This window comes from Numida meleagris, chromosome 1, assembly GCF_002078875.1.
Source record: "Numida meleagris isolate 19003 breed g44 Domestic line chromosome 1, NumMel1.0, whole genome shotgun sequence".
NCBI classification, from domain to species: Eukaryota; Metazoa; Chordata; class Aves; order Galliformes; family Numididae; genus Numida; species Numida meleagris.
In genome coordinates, this window is record NC_034409.1 from 24,994,834 (window position 1) to 25,010,520 (window position 15,687).

General features: G+C 45.5%; 1 protein-coding gene across 4 annotated transcripts in view; it reads right to left on the reverse strand.

The window, feature by feature from the left end:
• Positions 1 to 15,687, reverse strand: part of ST7 (suppression of tumorigenicity 7) — a 137,836-nt gene that overhangs the window by 94,173 nt on the left and 27,976 nt on the right. Inside the window, exon 1 of one of the 4 annotated variants that reach the window (XM_021384866.1) lies at positions 1,893 to 2,138. The exons of the other annotated variants lie outside the window; for them this stretch is intronic. Within the exon in view, the coding sequence (XP_021240541.1) occupies positions 1,893 to 1,914 (22 nt within the window). The 5' untranslated portion in view covers positions 1,915 to 2,138. Of the gene's footprint in view, positions 1 to 1,892; positions 2,139 to 15,687 lie in introns of those variants that run through there. 4 annotated transcript variants of the gene reach the window in all.

A 15,687-nucleotide genomic window follows, 5' to 3' on the forward strand; every position in this document is an offset into this window, starting at 1 on the left:
GCTGAATTTTATGGATTTATTTTAGTACTATGAAAGTCTGCCTGGTGGACCCAGCATCATTCTGGCAGGACTGAAATATTAAGAACTAGATGGCTGCATTGGCCATCTGGCAATGGGAACATGAAGACAGGAGGAGAGGGGAGGCCAAAAAAACCCCCAGTTTGACTCCATTTTGATCAGAAGAATTCCCATTCAATTTTCTTTCTCTGAAATCAAACCCACCAGTTCCTGGACCAGGTAGCAGTGGTCAGGGCACTGCCAGCAGCACAGAGCCCCTCCGGTGCCAGGTCCCTACTCTGTGCCCCAGCTGAGCACACAGGTACATTTGGACAAAGGCAGGGCACAGCCTGGGTCAGATCTTCCACAGCTGCTTGTACTGCACTGTACCTGAGGTGAACGAATGCTGCTGGACCACCCCCCAGGAAGCTGGTAGTGGCTGTACAACCTCCCACCCCCTAAATCTAAGTACGTGGGAGCCGTGGAAACAGGCAGTTAGCACACTGGTGACTGCAACCAGATGTGTCAGGCAAGCCATTTAATGGTGCACATCATAAAACGAGAGCAGCACGGAAGTGAACACCCAGTACTCCTGACTTCCCAAGTTTGCAGCATGCACTGCCTGCAGGAGGACAGGTGCAGGACTGATCATACCTCACCGCACGCTCATACGCAATGTGCACAGGCACAAACCCCCCCCCCCCCCCACACACACACAGGCTGCGTTGTATCAATCCAGCTACAACATCAACAGGAGCAGCCACAGCAGTGGGCATTTCTGCTCGCGCTCCATTGACCAAGAGCTTCAAGCACGCTTAATGCTACGCATGAAAAACGAATCTCAACCAGACAGGAACTAGGCACAGGTTTTGCTGTCATTCTGCCCGACCACGGCTGGGCACTGTGTGGCGGAGGGAGCTGCCGCCCAGCCCCAGCCCGGCCTCACGCTGGGGAGCGGGTCTCCAGGGCTCCCCACGCTCTCACCGCTGCCTGGCAGCAGCCGAGCTGCAGAGCAGCCCCAGCCCCGCGGCGCAGGGACGCAGCACCACCGCTGCGGGAGCGCGGGGAGACACTCTGCTTCGTGCCCAGGTCGGTTTGCAACGCACGGTGTTATCTGGGCATAAAGTACAGTGCCGCATTTTTCAGTCTGCAGATAATCACTGATAAGACAGGTTCCCCCCGCTGCTGCGCCAGCACCACCACTTCCACAAAAACCCTGGGGTGCATCCCTGACCAGGTTTGCAGGGAGCTGGCTGCTGCTCCCACTGAAGAAAAGCTCCTTGTTTTTCAAAGGCATGTGTCTGTGTTGCTGTTACATGACAGGCTCAGCTACAATTTTCCAGCACAGAGATCAGGAAAAAAAATAAATAAATGATGCCATTCTTCTGGATTTTTCACCCATTTAGAAATGTAGAACCATTTCTAGTATTTAGCATTCCACTCAACTGATTTAATTCTGAATTCTCCAGACACAGGAAGGATCCCAAGACAGCCTCCCTGCTCCCAGAAACAGAACCAAAGCCAACGAGACCATCTTTTCTGTCGGATTAAGCCATCCCACCCCACCTCACGCTGCTGCAATCTCAGCCCCTCAATGTACCATCCGTGCAGCGTGTTCACCGGAGTGCTCACAAGCAACGACCATCAGACAAGCTTATCAATTAGGATGAGCTTATCAATTAGCACATTCAAGGAGGCTGCCTTTTCCCCGCATCCCCCAGCGGCCTCAGTGCTCTCGCAGCCTGCAGCCGGGATGCAGCTGCACAGAGGGGATGCTGCCCTCCTGCATCCCCCATCCCTTTGTAAGCAGGCTGGCACCGCGGCGCGCAGCAAACAACAATACCGCCGGCCCTGTTCAAACAGAAAGAGGATGCAAGCAGGATGCATTTACTTACATGAGGATTCAGTGCCAAACATGGCTGGCCCCAGATGCTGCTGTTTTAAAAAGGAGAGAAGAAAGAGTGGAAGACAGAGGGAGTGTATGAGAGCAGGGATGAGTCCGCTACACAGCAGGGGTCATGAAGGCAGACAATGCAGTCCGAGCTATCCAAGCTGCCAGACCCTCCTCTCCTCTCTCCTCCTCTCCCCTCCTCTGCTCCACGCTGCAGATAGCTCTACGTGCCCCCAGAGCGAAGGTCCTTCTTCGGGCAGCCAAAGGCAGGAGCCTCTGTGTTAAATCCAAGAGATAAGGGAAGGCCGGCGTCACTCCCGCGAGAGCGGCGGGCAGAGATAGGTAGCGGACACCAGATACTGCAATCCCCAGCCCTGCTCTCGGTAAGACAATAGCATAGCTCATGCATACACTGGATGACGTCAGGACACTGCAAAGACTGACTGCTGCTAACCAGAGGCTCGGAGGGGGCTCGGATGGAGCACAGCAATTCAGATGGGGATTCCTTTGTCACAAAATGCAAAAGACAAAGAAGCAGACGTCTATCTCCCTCCCTGATAATAAACCCCCGACCTGTGCCTTTAATGCTAGCACAAATATCTGCCATGAATTCACACTTCTCTGTTCAGCTGCACGAGAGGCAAAGTGCTTCTATGCAAACATATCGTGCAGAATAAATTCCAGGGACAAATGTCCAAGGAAATGCCATTTATGGCATTTTCAAGATATAATAATCACGAATTTCCGTTGCTAACGCTCTTCATTACCTTTCCTTCAAAGAAAAATTAAAATCCCAAGCCAATCTACACCTCAAACACCCCTTTCACGTGGCACTAGCCAGCTGTCTCATTTACTTAAACCTACTGTCAAAACACAGCGTAGCAATGCTCTAACCATAATAAATAAATTACACATTTAAATAAGAAGAAAAAAACCCAAATCACACTGCTATCAGCGATAAAAAAGCATCCTAGCAACCGAAGAAATATTTTACTTATTTCTTCTTTATTCTTTATTAGTCTCCGCAAGTGCATTTTTTGTGTGTGTATTTTTTGCACACTGAGCATATTTTTTCCAATACTCGGTAATTTCAAAATGTTAAATGGCAGAAACAAAGGCTCAAGCTGACTCCTTCCGATCCCACTGCAGACAAAAGGCACTTCCATGCCTTGTGCCGGCAGGAGCAGCAAAGCAGTAAGCCACTGTGCAGAAGCTTGCAGATATCGGGGGTCATCTCACAGCACAGCAGTCCAGAGGGGGCACAATGAGGAGGTTTTAATGAGTCTCACTGACCAAGTACATGCAGCTATAGCCATAAAAAAAAAAACAAAAAAAAAACAGAAAAGCGCTGCCAGTGGCCAAGAAGAAAGGAAATAGACGCAAGTCCATTAAGCAAAGCACTTAAAGAAAGGCTACCCCCTATTTCTGATCTTTTGCAGTTTAGCCATTATCAAACACTCCCACTGCTCTGTTTGCCAGGGGTTTTTGTGCTGTTTGCAGAATGTACCATGTCACTGTGGTTAGCCAGCAGGGAAAATGGGTAACAGCTAACGCTGGAGGCACCTTCCATTAGAGCATCTCAACACACTCAAATCACCTGGGGACAGCTAGCCATCGGCAGAAACACTGCTGTCCTAAGGGCAGACCAGAAAGCAATGCATGGGTCAGAACCACGGGAGCCCACTGCCACCTCTCTGCTCTCAGGGACGGGCAGTGCAGCCCCAATGCACGCCTAGCAATGGCGGTGCGCCCCTCTCTGCAGCCCTGGGCCATGAGTGGAACAACGAAGGAGGACAAGAAGCTGTACCAAGCCCCATCTCCTTGCTGTCCTTGTACAAAGGGTCAGGGCAAACACAAGGCATTCTGAGCTCCTCTCATGGTCACCTCTGCTGGCACAAAATGCTCCTTGTCTGCTTCTCCACTCAGCTCCTCAAACAGCCTGTGCGTGTGCAGCACACACCCCAAGAACACTTGGTCCTACCAGACTTCTGGAAGCATTTAACTGGAACAGAGCAATGAGAGAGGACATACCCTGGGGTGAGACATCTCACGACACACTGTGCAACAGAGAACTTTTCATCTCCCCACTGACAGATGGACACCGACACTGGAGCACGGTGACTCAGATCAACCTTAGGCAATGACTAACCAGATGTCCTCAATCTGTTCTTAAACACCTGAAGTAATGACCTGACTGCTAAATTGCAATTAAGGTTTCCAGTCAGGGTGTGGGTGCTCAGCTCCATTAAGGCACGTCCAAGTTATTCCTGCTCACAAAGCTATCAGTGGCACAGGACCACAGTACCGCTATTCCCAGAACCGAAGCAGTTATTTTGACTACTCAGGGCCAGTAACACCTCCTTTAACTGCAACAGCTTGACAAAAAGCTGTGGTGTGTGGAGGAAGCAAGCCTTCTGGCTCAGCTTTCAAGTAACTGAGGCAAGCTCACAAAGCCAACATGTCTATTACATGCTGTGTCTAAGGCTCCCAGCGTCTTTAAACACCAAACCCTGGAACAAAACCCCTAGTGTTAATGTGCAATACCTTAAGGATAAGTTTAGCTCTGATGAGCAAATCTGGCCTTCCCACAGCATTGTTTCCACGGAAGGTGCAAAACCTGAGGGCTGCCTAGTGACAGCCGTACAGGTGTCAGGGAGCCAGGCCCGCTGCCAGGTTCTCACTGCATACGTGCCTAAAAAGCCCAAACCACTCCAGCAGCACCTGGGTAAGGATCTCACCATACGCTGGTTCACTAGTGTTACCTTTGCCAGGTCAGTGCTTCAGGCTGCAGAGGAAGCGACTCCTGACAGACCTGCACCAAAATTCTTCATCAACTCTACCTAAAGGACTAAGGAAACAGGTTTAATTTTTCTACCTCCTGCTTTGCACAACCACAACCATACAGTTTGATCAGCGGACTAGTAGAATTTAGAATTTCTATTTCTTATCCTGAGTTTTGCAGTTGGTTTATTCTGCAAAGAAGGGTTAATGAATTTCACCTCTTCCTATGAGAAAGTCTATCTATCCTACACAGCTGCTCAGATGATGTAAACTAGCATACAGAGAATGTCAAAGGAAATATGCAAGAATTGTCATTGTTATGATCTTCTCACAATGTGCACAAGACATTGTTCAAGCATTAGGTTTGTTTACAATATAACTTCCATACATCTCTCCGTGATCTAGTGTGAAATATTTAAAGCAGCATATATATATGGTATTCAAAGTTCTCTGCTGTACATTCATGTTTTCCAGAGAAGGGGGATGTGCTCCTCAGCTACTAGCACACTTTGAACAGATATTCTTTATTTCTCAATTTACATTACAGAAAAAGAAAGTATCTATTTTGTCAGTACGAGAGTCTAAACATTTAATAATAGCTTGACTTTTAATAAAGAAGCTGAAAAATTAAATGTTAATTTTATATGGACATAAATTTCTGCTTTAGAATCACTTCCCTCAAGAAGAGTGCAAGCAGGAAAGTGCAAGCTACTAACAGAGCTAGACTCGTATATGTGCTTTACTGCGATCCATTACAATAGAAATATTTGCCCTCTCTTGTTGCTAGAGAAACATTTCCTTTTTAGCTTAATCTCCCTTTCCACAGGAGAAACTCCAGGAAAGGAGAAGGAATCCATCACACCTGTGAGGTGTTGGACTGAGGCTGCTCTCACAGGAGATCCCACGCACATTCACCATAGCAATAACTTCCACTGTCCTCAAAGATGAGTAAGGCTTTTTGGTTAGTTAAACTCTGCCTTATTCTCCAAATACCCTGCTCTGTTAGTTTTTTTAGGATGCAACAAAATCTAAGGCAACTGAAGTGCTTTAGCAAACCCATGAGTGACTAAGTATTTAATCCGTACTATCCAGCAACCACTGAACTTATTTTGCCTCTACAAATGTCAGCTCTCTCCTAAATTTAGAGGCAGGCTACCCTTCACTTCTGCTGTGAAGACCTCCAGCTTCTACAGGTTTTGTCACCTCCAGCAGCAGCTGACAGCAATTATTGATCTGTGTGACACCAACTGTATTGACTTCACACCAGCAGGCAGCTCAGTTCTACCATGCTGCTCTCACTTTCCTTTCTTAAATGGACAGAGGGAGAAAATACAATGAAAAAACCTCGTAGGTTGAGATCAGGACAGGGAAATCACTCAACAATAACCATCACAGGCAAAACAGACTCATTACGGGGAGATGAATGCAATTTACTGCCCACTGATAACAAACCAGAGCACTCAGAACTAACATCAACTAAAAACACCTTCTCCCATATACCTTCTTCTACTACCTCCTCCAGAACGGGCTGCAGTCAGCCCACAGTGCTTCATTTTCGCCCATTTCTGCCCTTCCTCAGCTGATCCAGCATGGCCTTCCCACAGGCTGCAGCTCTCCCAGCACCGCTCCAACCTGGCTCCATACTGCAGGGCCCACCCTTCAGGCACTGCCCCACACGTAGGTCCCCACCTACGTGGGTATCCATGGCAATAACCCTTCAGGCCGCATCCACTGCCACCCCGTGGCCCCTCTGTGGCTGCACACGGGGATCTGCTTGGCACTGTGCCCACAGGCCGCAGGGGACAGCCTGCTCCTCCGTGGGTCTCTCCTGGGCTGCAGGGAGCTGCTGGAGCACCTCCTGCTCACCTCCTGCCCTGAGCTCGGTGCCCGCAGGGCTGCTTCTCTCCCATTTCTCACCCCTCTCTCCCAGCTGCCATGCAGCGGTTGTTCCCTGGCAGTGGCAGGGCCCTGTTGCAGCAGCTGGACCTGCTCTGCTCTGACATGGGGCACTACTCACACAGGTTGTGCTGCAGCCCCCTGCTACCAACAGCTTGCCACGTAGGCCCGATACACCAACAAAATACTGCAAGGCTGTTTTTCAGACTACGGAGAAAAACAGGGAGCAATGGCAGCACACATCACTGAGCTGCAGCTCCATGACTTCAGAGTTTCTATGGCCTTATTTTGCTCAACTTTTCTGTCACTTAATTAGATTCAGTAAACATTTCTGGTGAATAATTCATGAGTATAGTGGGAAGGATCTTCATTGCTGGTACAATTTCACTGCAAAGAAACATCCGAAGTTCTTCATTTTTGGAAAAATAGGAACTCTCCCAGTGCCCAGGCCAGCAACTGGGAGTGGAGGTGCCCAGTTCCCAAGAGGCAGGACCACTCCAGGAGCCAGACTGCCCAGAAACTGGGCCAGCAGCATGGTGGAAAATATCCCTGGATGTCAGAGCCATTCCCTCTTTGCAACTTAAAGTTCCCTTATTTCACTGGCACAGAAAGGAAGGAGTGAGCTGGCAGAGAAAGAAATGTCAAGGTCTCTAAACTGATTAACATACGAAGCAGAATTTAGACCAGAACAGCTTCCTGACTACAGGAATGTTTTCCTTATTTTTTGCTCCTGCACTGATTTTTCAGATATTTCTGTATAGCCCATATTGTGTTTATGCAACTCCATTTCAAATAATTCTTTTTCTGCAGCAGTTTTAGCCAATTATTGCCTCTAACAGCTAAGTTTTTGGAACATGTACACACACAAATGACAAGAAGTGAAGAATACATATTTCATTTTTCCACCAAAAATCTTTTTATGTCAGTGTTGGACATAATCTGAGATAAAACATCCAACTGATAGATTGTGTTTTTGAAAAGAGATACAATGAGCCATAATAGCGCATTGTTACATTACTGCAGTATCTTTCAATTTTAATTTAAAAAAAAAAGCTTCAGCACTGCTCTGTACATGATTATTGCAATCCGTTTTTTATAGGAGGAGCTCAGAAAACAGCAGAGAAGTTCCCTGTGCTCTGCATCCCCCAGGACATTCTTCTGGAACACTCTTAATGGACACAAAGCTCTGGCATTTATGAAATGGCAGTGCACTGCACGCAGAGAGCTGTATGTGAAGAACGCTGCATATGAGAAAGAAAAAAAAGAAAGGATTAGCCCAGGACAGGCACTTAGTGCTAGGGTAAGGCTGAGGATGCCAGGCAGGTGTTTCGCTCTCTTCAGCGGGCTCAGTGTTTGCTCCTCATTAGCATCATTATCTTGAGAAAATGTCAAATCTTGGGCCCCTGTCTTCTGCAGGTGACAGTTTGAGATCTTAGGCAACACAATGTAATTCTCCTTCAGTAGCCCCTGGACTATACTGGAATAGCTGAGGTCCACTGACAGAGAGCAACAGAGTACAAAGGTACTCCCACTCCCTACATCAAATGATACAGATTAAGGCTGCCATTTTCTACAACCCCTTCCCTTCCTATAATCAGTGTAAGACTGGAAAATTATGCAGTATTATCTAATAAATGGCAGAGTATATCTCATCTTCTGTACAGTACCGTCAAAAGATCAAGATGATGACTCACCTCTTTTCTATTTCAGTTTTGTTGGTTTGGTTTTCAGTTCGGTTGGTTTTGTTTTAAACATAGAACAATACCCCAAAATATGTAGACAGTTACCAACAGTGGGACTACCTGCTCACTGTGTGTAAATAACATTTTAAATCTAAATTAAATGCAGTAGTTTACTAATAACAGCATGTCCCATGCCTCAACAGAGCATGACTTCATTAAATTCTGAGAGCAGGTTTTGTACCAAACACATTCAACTGCGTGGTGAAATAGGGCCACGGCTGTATCTGAAAAATGTGCCTGCAGAACACACTACCTTTTGTTATGAGCCAGGAGAGCTTGAAAGCAAAGGAAGCAACCAGTGAGTGCCGTGGTTAAATCAAATGCGTTTCATTAATCAGCTATTTATATGCATTTTTAAAATACTAAAATACTAGAAGATGAAGAGTATGTATTTTCAACATTGAGGGAAATGCCTGAAATATTTTGTGGGGTTTTTTGTTTTTTCATCCTAAAATTAGGGTCATTTCAACAGATCTACGCCAAAGGACTGCATGCATGTACACACAAAAGCTTCAAATGCAAAAGTGAGCAGAGGTGGATAACAAATTAAAAAAAGATTATAAGCAACCTAAATTTTTAATGCTACTCTGAGGGATGAGAGATTAGGATTAAGGCCTACTCATAATAAACCACATACAAACTGGTATCAGCAAGAACATGTGTGCCCCAGAAAAAGAAAACACAAAAATATCCAATTTATATGCAAAAATAGTGAAACAGAGAGAAGGTTTAGAACAGTAGTAAACATTGCCAGCACAGCATCATGATCCACATTAATAATGGTGACTGATCTAATGCCAAAACTTCACAGCTAGGACTAAGTTCGATTGTTGAGAGAGGAAGATTAAATTTAAATTAATTCTCAGTCTGAATAAGCAGAGGAAGAATGTTAGATTTGACTTTACAAATAGCAATGATTTCATCGCACGTACAGGAAAAATTAAGGACTTCTAAGCTTTACAAGGAATACCCACAAGACAATACAAGAAGGTGTCTGAGCTATTTAGCTCGGCTTTCCAAAGTAAGATTCACATAGACATGCTATGTGTGTGCACAAGTCCCTGATTAATAACTGGAAACATCAGCCACGGCAACCTCGCTTTGCAGAGGGGCAGAAGAAACCAAGCATCCTGTGCGCTGAGTGACAGCAAGTAATTAGATAGGGAGGAGATGAATTAAAGAGGTCTCTACTGTATGAGAGAGTGCTGTGCTGAACACGTATTTTGCATAAAAATCTACAGTGTAACCAGCAAAAAACTTCAATCAGAGTTTTATTCTTATTTTCCTATGTGGATATTTGTGTGCGTTATGCTGGATAAACTGATTCTGCAGCCCTAAATACAATGCAGTTGTACAGTCAGTCAGGAAACAAAATCCACTGGAAACTAAGCTTCATCAGTGCCACTGGGTGAAACTCCAGGCATCTAAGGATTTCAGTTTTCCCAAGGCATGGGATTTTGGAAGTGTCACAGCCTCTGGTTCCATGGGTTCCAGTCACCTTCCCTGCACTGCCAGTCCAGCAGATCAGTACATGCTGGAGTAACTCAATAAACAGAGGTTTTCTTGGGAAAGAAGAGCTTCTAGTAGGAGCTGATGAAATAATCAAAGCAGCAGCTTTAGAAGTCCCATTTGCACACACTGCTGCAGGCCCAGATGTCCACCTCACACCACAGACTGCGGCCTCCAGGCCTCGGCCTGGCCACAGCAGCCTCATTTGATGCACACTCAACAGTAGAATGGCAAAGCCCTTCCTGGAAAGACAAAATCCTCCAAACTAAAAAAGACTTCTGGATAAGTGCCAGCCTGAGGAACACACATCAGATGAAGAATCTTCCACCATAGTGCTTAAGCACAGTCCCACCAGCTTTGAGGGGAAGTAGGCTCTTAAACTTGACGGACACCTTGGAAATGTTCTCCTCAACAAAAAGGCACTAGAGAAAATGTCAGGCATTTAGTCATGGTAACACAAGGCTTTCTGAAACAGTTAAGGGAAAATAAGATTGGAAAGCGTGGTGCCACCTGCCTTCCTCATGGAAGATCCAGCTGCACCAGCACCCTTTCTGCCAGACATCAGTCATGAAGGAAAACTGCAGAAGCTCCCAAGTCCTGCTTCACGTGGGAACTTGCCTTTGCAAGGACTGCCTTCGTGAGGAGCTCACAGCACCTCCTGGCTCGCAGGGTTCCCTCATGAAAACATCCTGCTGCCAAAATACTGAGAAACCTTAGTAACTACCGTGCACACCTTCTGTCCAGTGATGGTCCAATACACAGACATCGTGGCAAGAAGCAGGACTCTAAATGGGTGTGATAATTAGCTGCACGGTAATTTAGCAGCAGCTAAATGACCAGACATTAACCCTGCTCAAGTTTCTACACTAACTGTGGGCATCTCCATGAGCAGACTGCACTGGGCAGGTCCAGCAAGCCTGCAGCTCCCTTCAAGGCCTTTGCTGTGCCCTTTACTGTTGGTGCAAGGTCCCTCAAACTGGGTCCCAGCCCTCAGCATGACCAAGTCACCCAAAGAGCAGTTATTTAGCTGAGACAGACACCCTTTCCCATGTACAGCCACATAAATATCCATGACACCACTGATTTAACAGTATCTTGATACTTGGAAGCACTGTGCCAAGTATATTCTCTGGCTTCAGCATCATGAAAGATTCAAGGGCCTGTGTCCGGTACTAGGTGGCAAGGAGAGTTTATCAGCTTTATCAGCTGAAGCAGGAAGTCCATGCCGAGCACAGCCTTTGCAGATACACAATGAAGATAAAATCAGCAACAGTCACTTCACCAAAGTCTCCCTTGCAATCAGACATTCCTCCTCCTGCAAGTTAAAGCACAGAGACACATTCCTTTCAAGCTGAAGGCTTTGTGGCCCTTTTGGCATTCTGGATTTATTTACTCAGCCTACCTAATCAGTTGTCAAACCAGACAGAAGAGCTTCAGTAGCAGAGCATGCGCATATGGCACATCCCCACGCCAGCTGCAAGGAGAGTACATCGCCTCCTCCATTCTCCATATAACACATCAGTCTTCAGATCACTGTTGGCTCTTCTTTGCACTGTGTGCTGTCAGTCAGTATTATTTACCCACTTCAGCCTCTGGCCCTGTTTACACTCTAGGCAAGTAGCGTTTGACACCACTTATCCTCAGCGGAACACACTGGTTGTTGGCCAAAACAAATCCTCAAGCAGAAGGAACGACCCGTCCCTGCACCAGGGCTGATGGGCTGGTTAGCTCACACCACCGCGGCCGCCCCACAGGGCCTGGCAGGCACCTGCAGGGCAGGGCTCGTGCATTCTGTGCTCTTACACTTAAGAGAAACAGCATGACAAGTATATCCTGTGCACATAGCTTCTGAAAACTCTCAAGAGGACTGGAAGAAAATATATCTTTAAATAATTTACATGGACTACTGTACCTTTCTTCAGCTCACAGCAAACATCACTGAAAACAGTACACTGGATGAATGAGGTCCAGTACGGCCTCTTCCCTGCTCTCACATCTGTTTGTAAACCAGTAAAAAGAGACTTTCAGGCTTTATTACTTTTCTTGTTGCTAACTATCTCCTTGATGGAAACTGAAACAAAAGAATAATTTTCTGAACACATTATAGGCAGGGAAAAGCAAAAGACTGAGTGCTTTAATAAGGACACATGATATCCAATGTCCAGTTATGAACATACAGCTTCCTCTGGCATGTGGTGCCAGTCCCAGAGAAAAGACCTCAGTGGAAAGTCCGACTATGTCTTAATCATGTGCTCAACGTGCCCCTTATTCCAAATACCTTTCGCACGTCTGTGCAGAGGGAGTTAAGGCTCTTCTGGAACATTGCTTTCATTGTATACAATAAATGCTTCTTACCAGAGCAATTATTTTTGCAGAATATTTTCTATGAAAAATAGTTCACTTTATTCAAGTTCTGCCCTGCGTTACTGATCCAAATGAAAGGAATGCATATGTGAATTTGTATTTCGTCAGCAAACTAACCCTTCACCAACTTTCATTGTCAATTACTAACTTGAATTAACTTCAATTTGAATGCAATTCATTAGATAGTAGCTGCTTAAAGAAATGTCAGTAACTTGTTTTGCTTTAAAATAACACAGAAGATGGAAAAAAAAAATAACAGCACTGCACAGCACCACTTGTTAAAAGGTGCCCTACGTGTACTTTGATAACTGCCCATGCTGACGCACGCCAGGCTGCTCCAGACAGACACGTGCAGCACACTCACTGTGGAAGCCAAAGGGGAACTGGAACATTTTACTTGCAAGAGCCATGGTAAGAGCTCAGCTCAGCAGCAGTGTTGATTTACATGCAATATAAGTTACAGAGCCAGGAGATGTCTTCAGGGCAGTAGCCTTCTGAAGGGCAATTTCCTGGTTAACAAGCTAGAGTTAAAAGATTGATTTTCTTTGAAATGTGCCTTTTTAATCATTCTTGATTTTCCTTATTATTGTCTACTTAAAATAGAGTGATTCACTAGTTCATACCAGCCAGCAGTAAACACAAAGGCAAAACTAATCAAACAAAAACCTATAGGGCCAGGTGACGGATAGTGGGGACAGTTTTCTTGCAAAAAGTCATGGTGAAGTGGTAAATCACCTTCTAGGGGTGGCTAAAACAAGAGCAAGACAGCTGTGCCCACTCAAGCCAAAACACAAGTCAGTCCTTATTCCACCTACCCAGCCACAGCCAAGCTCTGCTCCCAGGTCCACTCCCCTGCCAGCTGCAGCAGGTTGCTCAGGGCCATATCAGGATGCATTCCTAGTGTCCCCAAAGATGAAGACTCCACAGCATGTCTGGGCAACCTGCTCCAGAGCCTAATAGGGAAGTGTTTTCTTATGTTCAGACAAGACTACCCACGTTTCAGCTTGAGCCTGCTGCCTTTTGCCCTGTCACTGGCTCCCACTGGGAATCCAACTGCATCTCCAACCCACCTCAAAGGCCTCAGCCCCCAAACCCCAGTCTTAGCAGCTGAATATTTTTCAAGGTTCTGTAATCTGCCCCAATCTTCTCATTAACAAAAAAAAATAGTCCGTCTAGCGCTGCATTTGAAGTAAAAAGATATACAGTAAAACCCTCACATTTTAAGAAATGAGAAACCTGGACCAAAGCAACATCATGGCTTCTCCTAACACAGAGCTACTGAAGCATAAAGATAGGTTTCCATGAAGAATACTTTCTAGTGAAGATTTTAAAAAACAATTAATGACCCAAATTAAGACCCGAACAATGCCTGTGATTAGATTGAACAAGGTTTAAGAGTCTATAATAAATAGATTTTAGAACTATAAAAAATACTAATTATCAGCATCAGAAAGCATGGTTATCAAAGAATCACAGAATCATAGGATGTATTGGGTTGGAAGGGACCTCAAGGATCATCAAGTTCCAACCCCCTGCAGCAGGCAGGGCCACCAGCTGCTAGATAAGTACTGCCCAGGGCCCCAACCAACCTGGCCTTGAGCACTTCCAAGGATGGAGCATCCACAACCTCTCTGGGCAGTCTGTTCCAGCACCTCACCACCCTCTCAGTGAAAAAACCTTCCCCTGACATCTATATACCTTCCCTCTTTCAGCATCTTTAAAAAATACATAGAAATTGCAACATTAACAGCAATGATTCACAGATCTGATTGTACGGAAGTTACTGTCAATTGCAGGCAAAGGAAAAAATCCATGCTGTGATGACATGACTGTACATTTCCACATCATCAAGCCCAATATAACAGACAATTTTATGCAATTCCAAAGCTTCTGCAGATAAAGAAAGGTAATTAGTACCTTTGATTCTATATCCTCCCAAATCAAGCACTTTTCCACAATATATTTCAAGGTATTACACAGTACAATGGCTGTAGACAGTCATTCAGAAAAAAATGTTTTAGATTTTTAAAAAGTTGTAATGCTTTTTATCAACTCTTGAAGATAATCTGACAACAGGTTTAGCTATTTGCCTTAGCTGAAAAACAACTGAAAGAGGCAACTGAGGCATGACTGACTTCCCAGGAAAATAGGACCTTCTCAATCCAGCCTTTGGGTGTTTTCCTCCAGTCAACAGATGAATTAATATACTGTTGGCAACAAACAAAACTCCTTCATTCTCTTTAAGATGCATCAATTTTAGTTCAAGCTGTACATGGAAAACCCCATTGTTTAATTTTCTTTCTCAATCAAATAATTCCGTACTTCTGCTGGCAGTACTGAGCCACAGTTTCATTGTTTCTGCGGCAGCCAGCTACAGTTTTCTGCATTTCTTAGCACGAAAAGTTCCCCAAATCATTCTCTACTAGAACTGGTTCACAATGCACTTCGGCAGCACACGGCTGCTACCCCAGGACTGTTACTCCGCGGCGAGCAGCCACGCGCTCGCAGGACGGGCTCCTTACAGCCACCCTTGGGTGCTCCCTCTCTGGAGCAGCGCATGGGGAGCCCCACTGCCTGGGGACGGATCTAGGAACCCCACACAGCCACTGACTGCCCATGCGTGCAAAGTGTTTAAGAGAGCACAGTTACTAGTGACTCACAGCAATCTGCCACCTCTAACAACCCTGGAGCTCAATGAGTTCCCATTTATTCCAGTGCAAAACCACCTCTTTTTAGGAGGCTTATCTTGACCTTTTGCTAGAATACTTGCACTGCTGCAAATGATGTGGTTGTGATCTATCTAGCTAAACATACGGCCTTTGGTCACTTCTGTACCCCCACACCAACAGCTCTAATGTTCTCCAAACAGTCAGAGCTCAGTCTGTGGATAAAATAATCTTTGGATATCAACAGACTACGTAAGATACTCCTTTAAGACAGTTTTTATAGGAAATATAAAACACCATTTTTCAGTTCAAAGATGGCTGAAGTAATTTCTGACAAGAGCCTGAAAAGAAACTGAAGATTCTCTAGTTTTAAAGATGCTGTTTAAAAACAAAGTTCCCACAAAGATGATCTAGTGCAGTCTTTCAATTCACAGCTTAGAAGGAGAGCACACAAGGCACCTTTCACTCATTCTAACTCTTTTGCCCTTTTATTTATAAATCTGTTTTGTACTGAATTTGCTGGCTTCAAGATGTTAGTGTGGATTTATCCTTCTGAAGTCTCACTTAATCGTTCCTACTCTCCCAAAGAAACCATTTCTCTTTCTGCTTCCATCTTACACCCTTCCTAAATCCTGCACAATTGATCAGAAGAGACGGATGGCAGAGCACCCCACTATCTCCTACACCTACAGCTGCCAGCCCTGGTAAGGGCTTCCCCAGATATCTAGTACTATTGAAAGCTTCACAGCCTGCCAGAAGGGGCTGGGTTGTCAAATGCCAAACCACAGTGCAGTTCTGCAGCAATACATGTCAGCTCTCCCATATGGTCAGCACTGGTCCT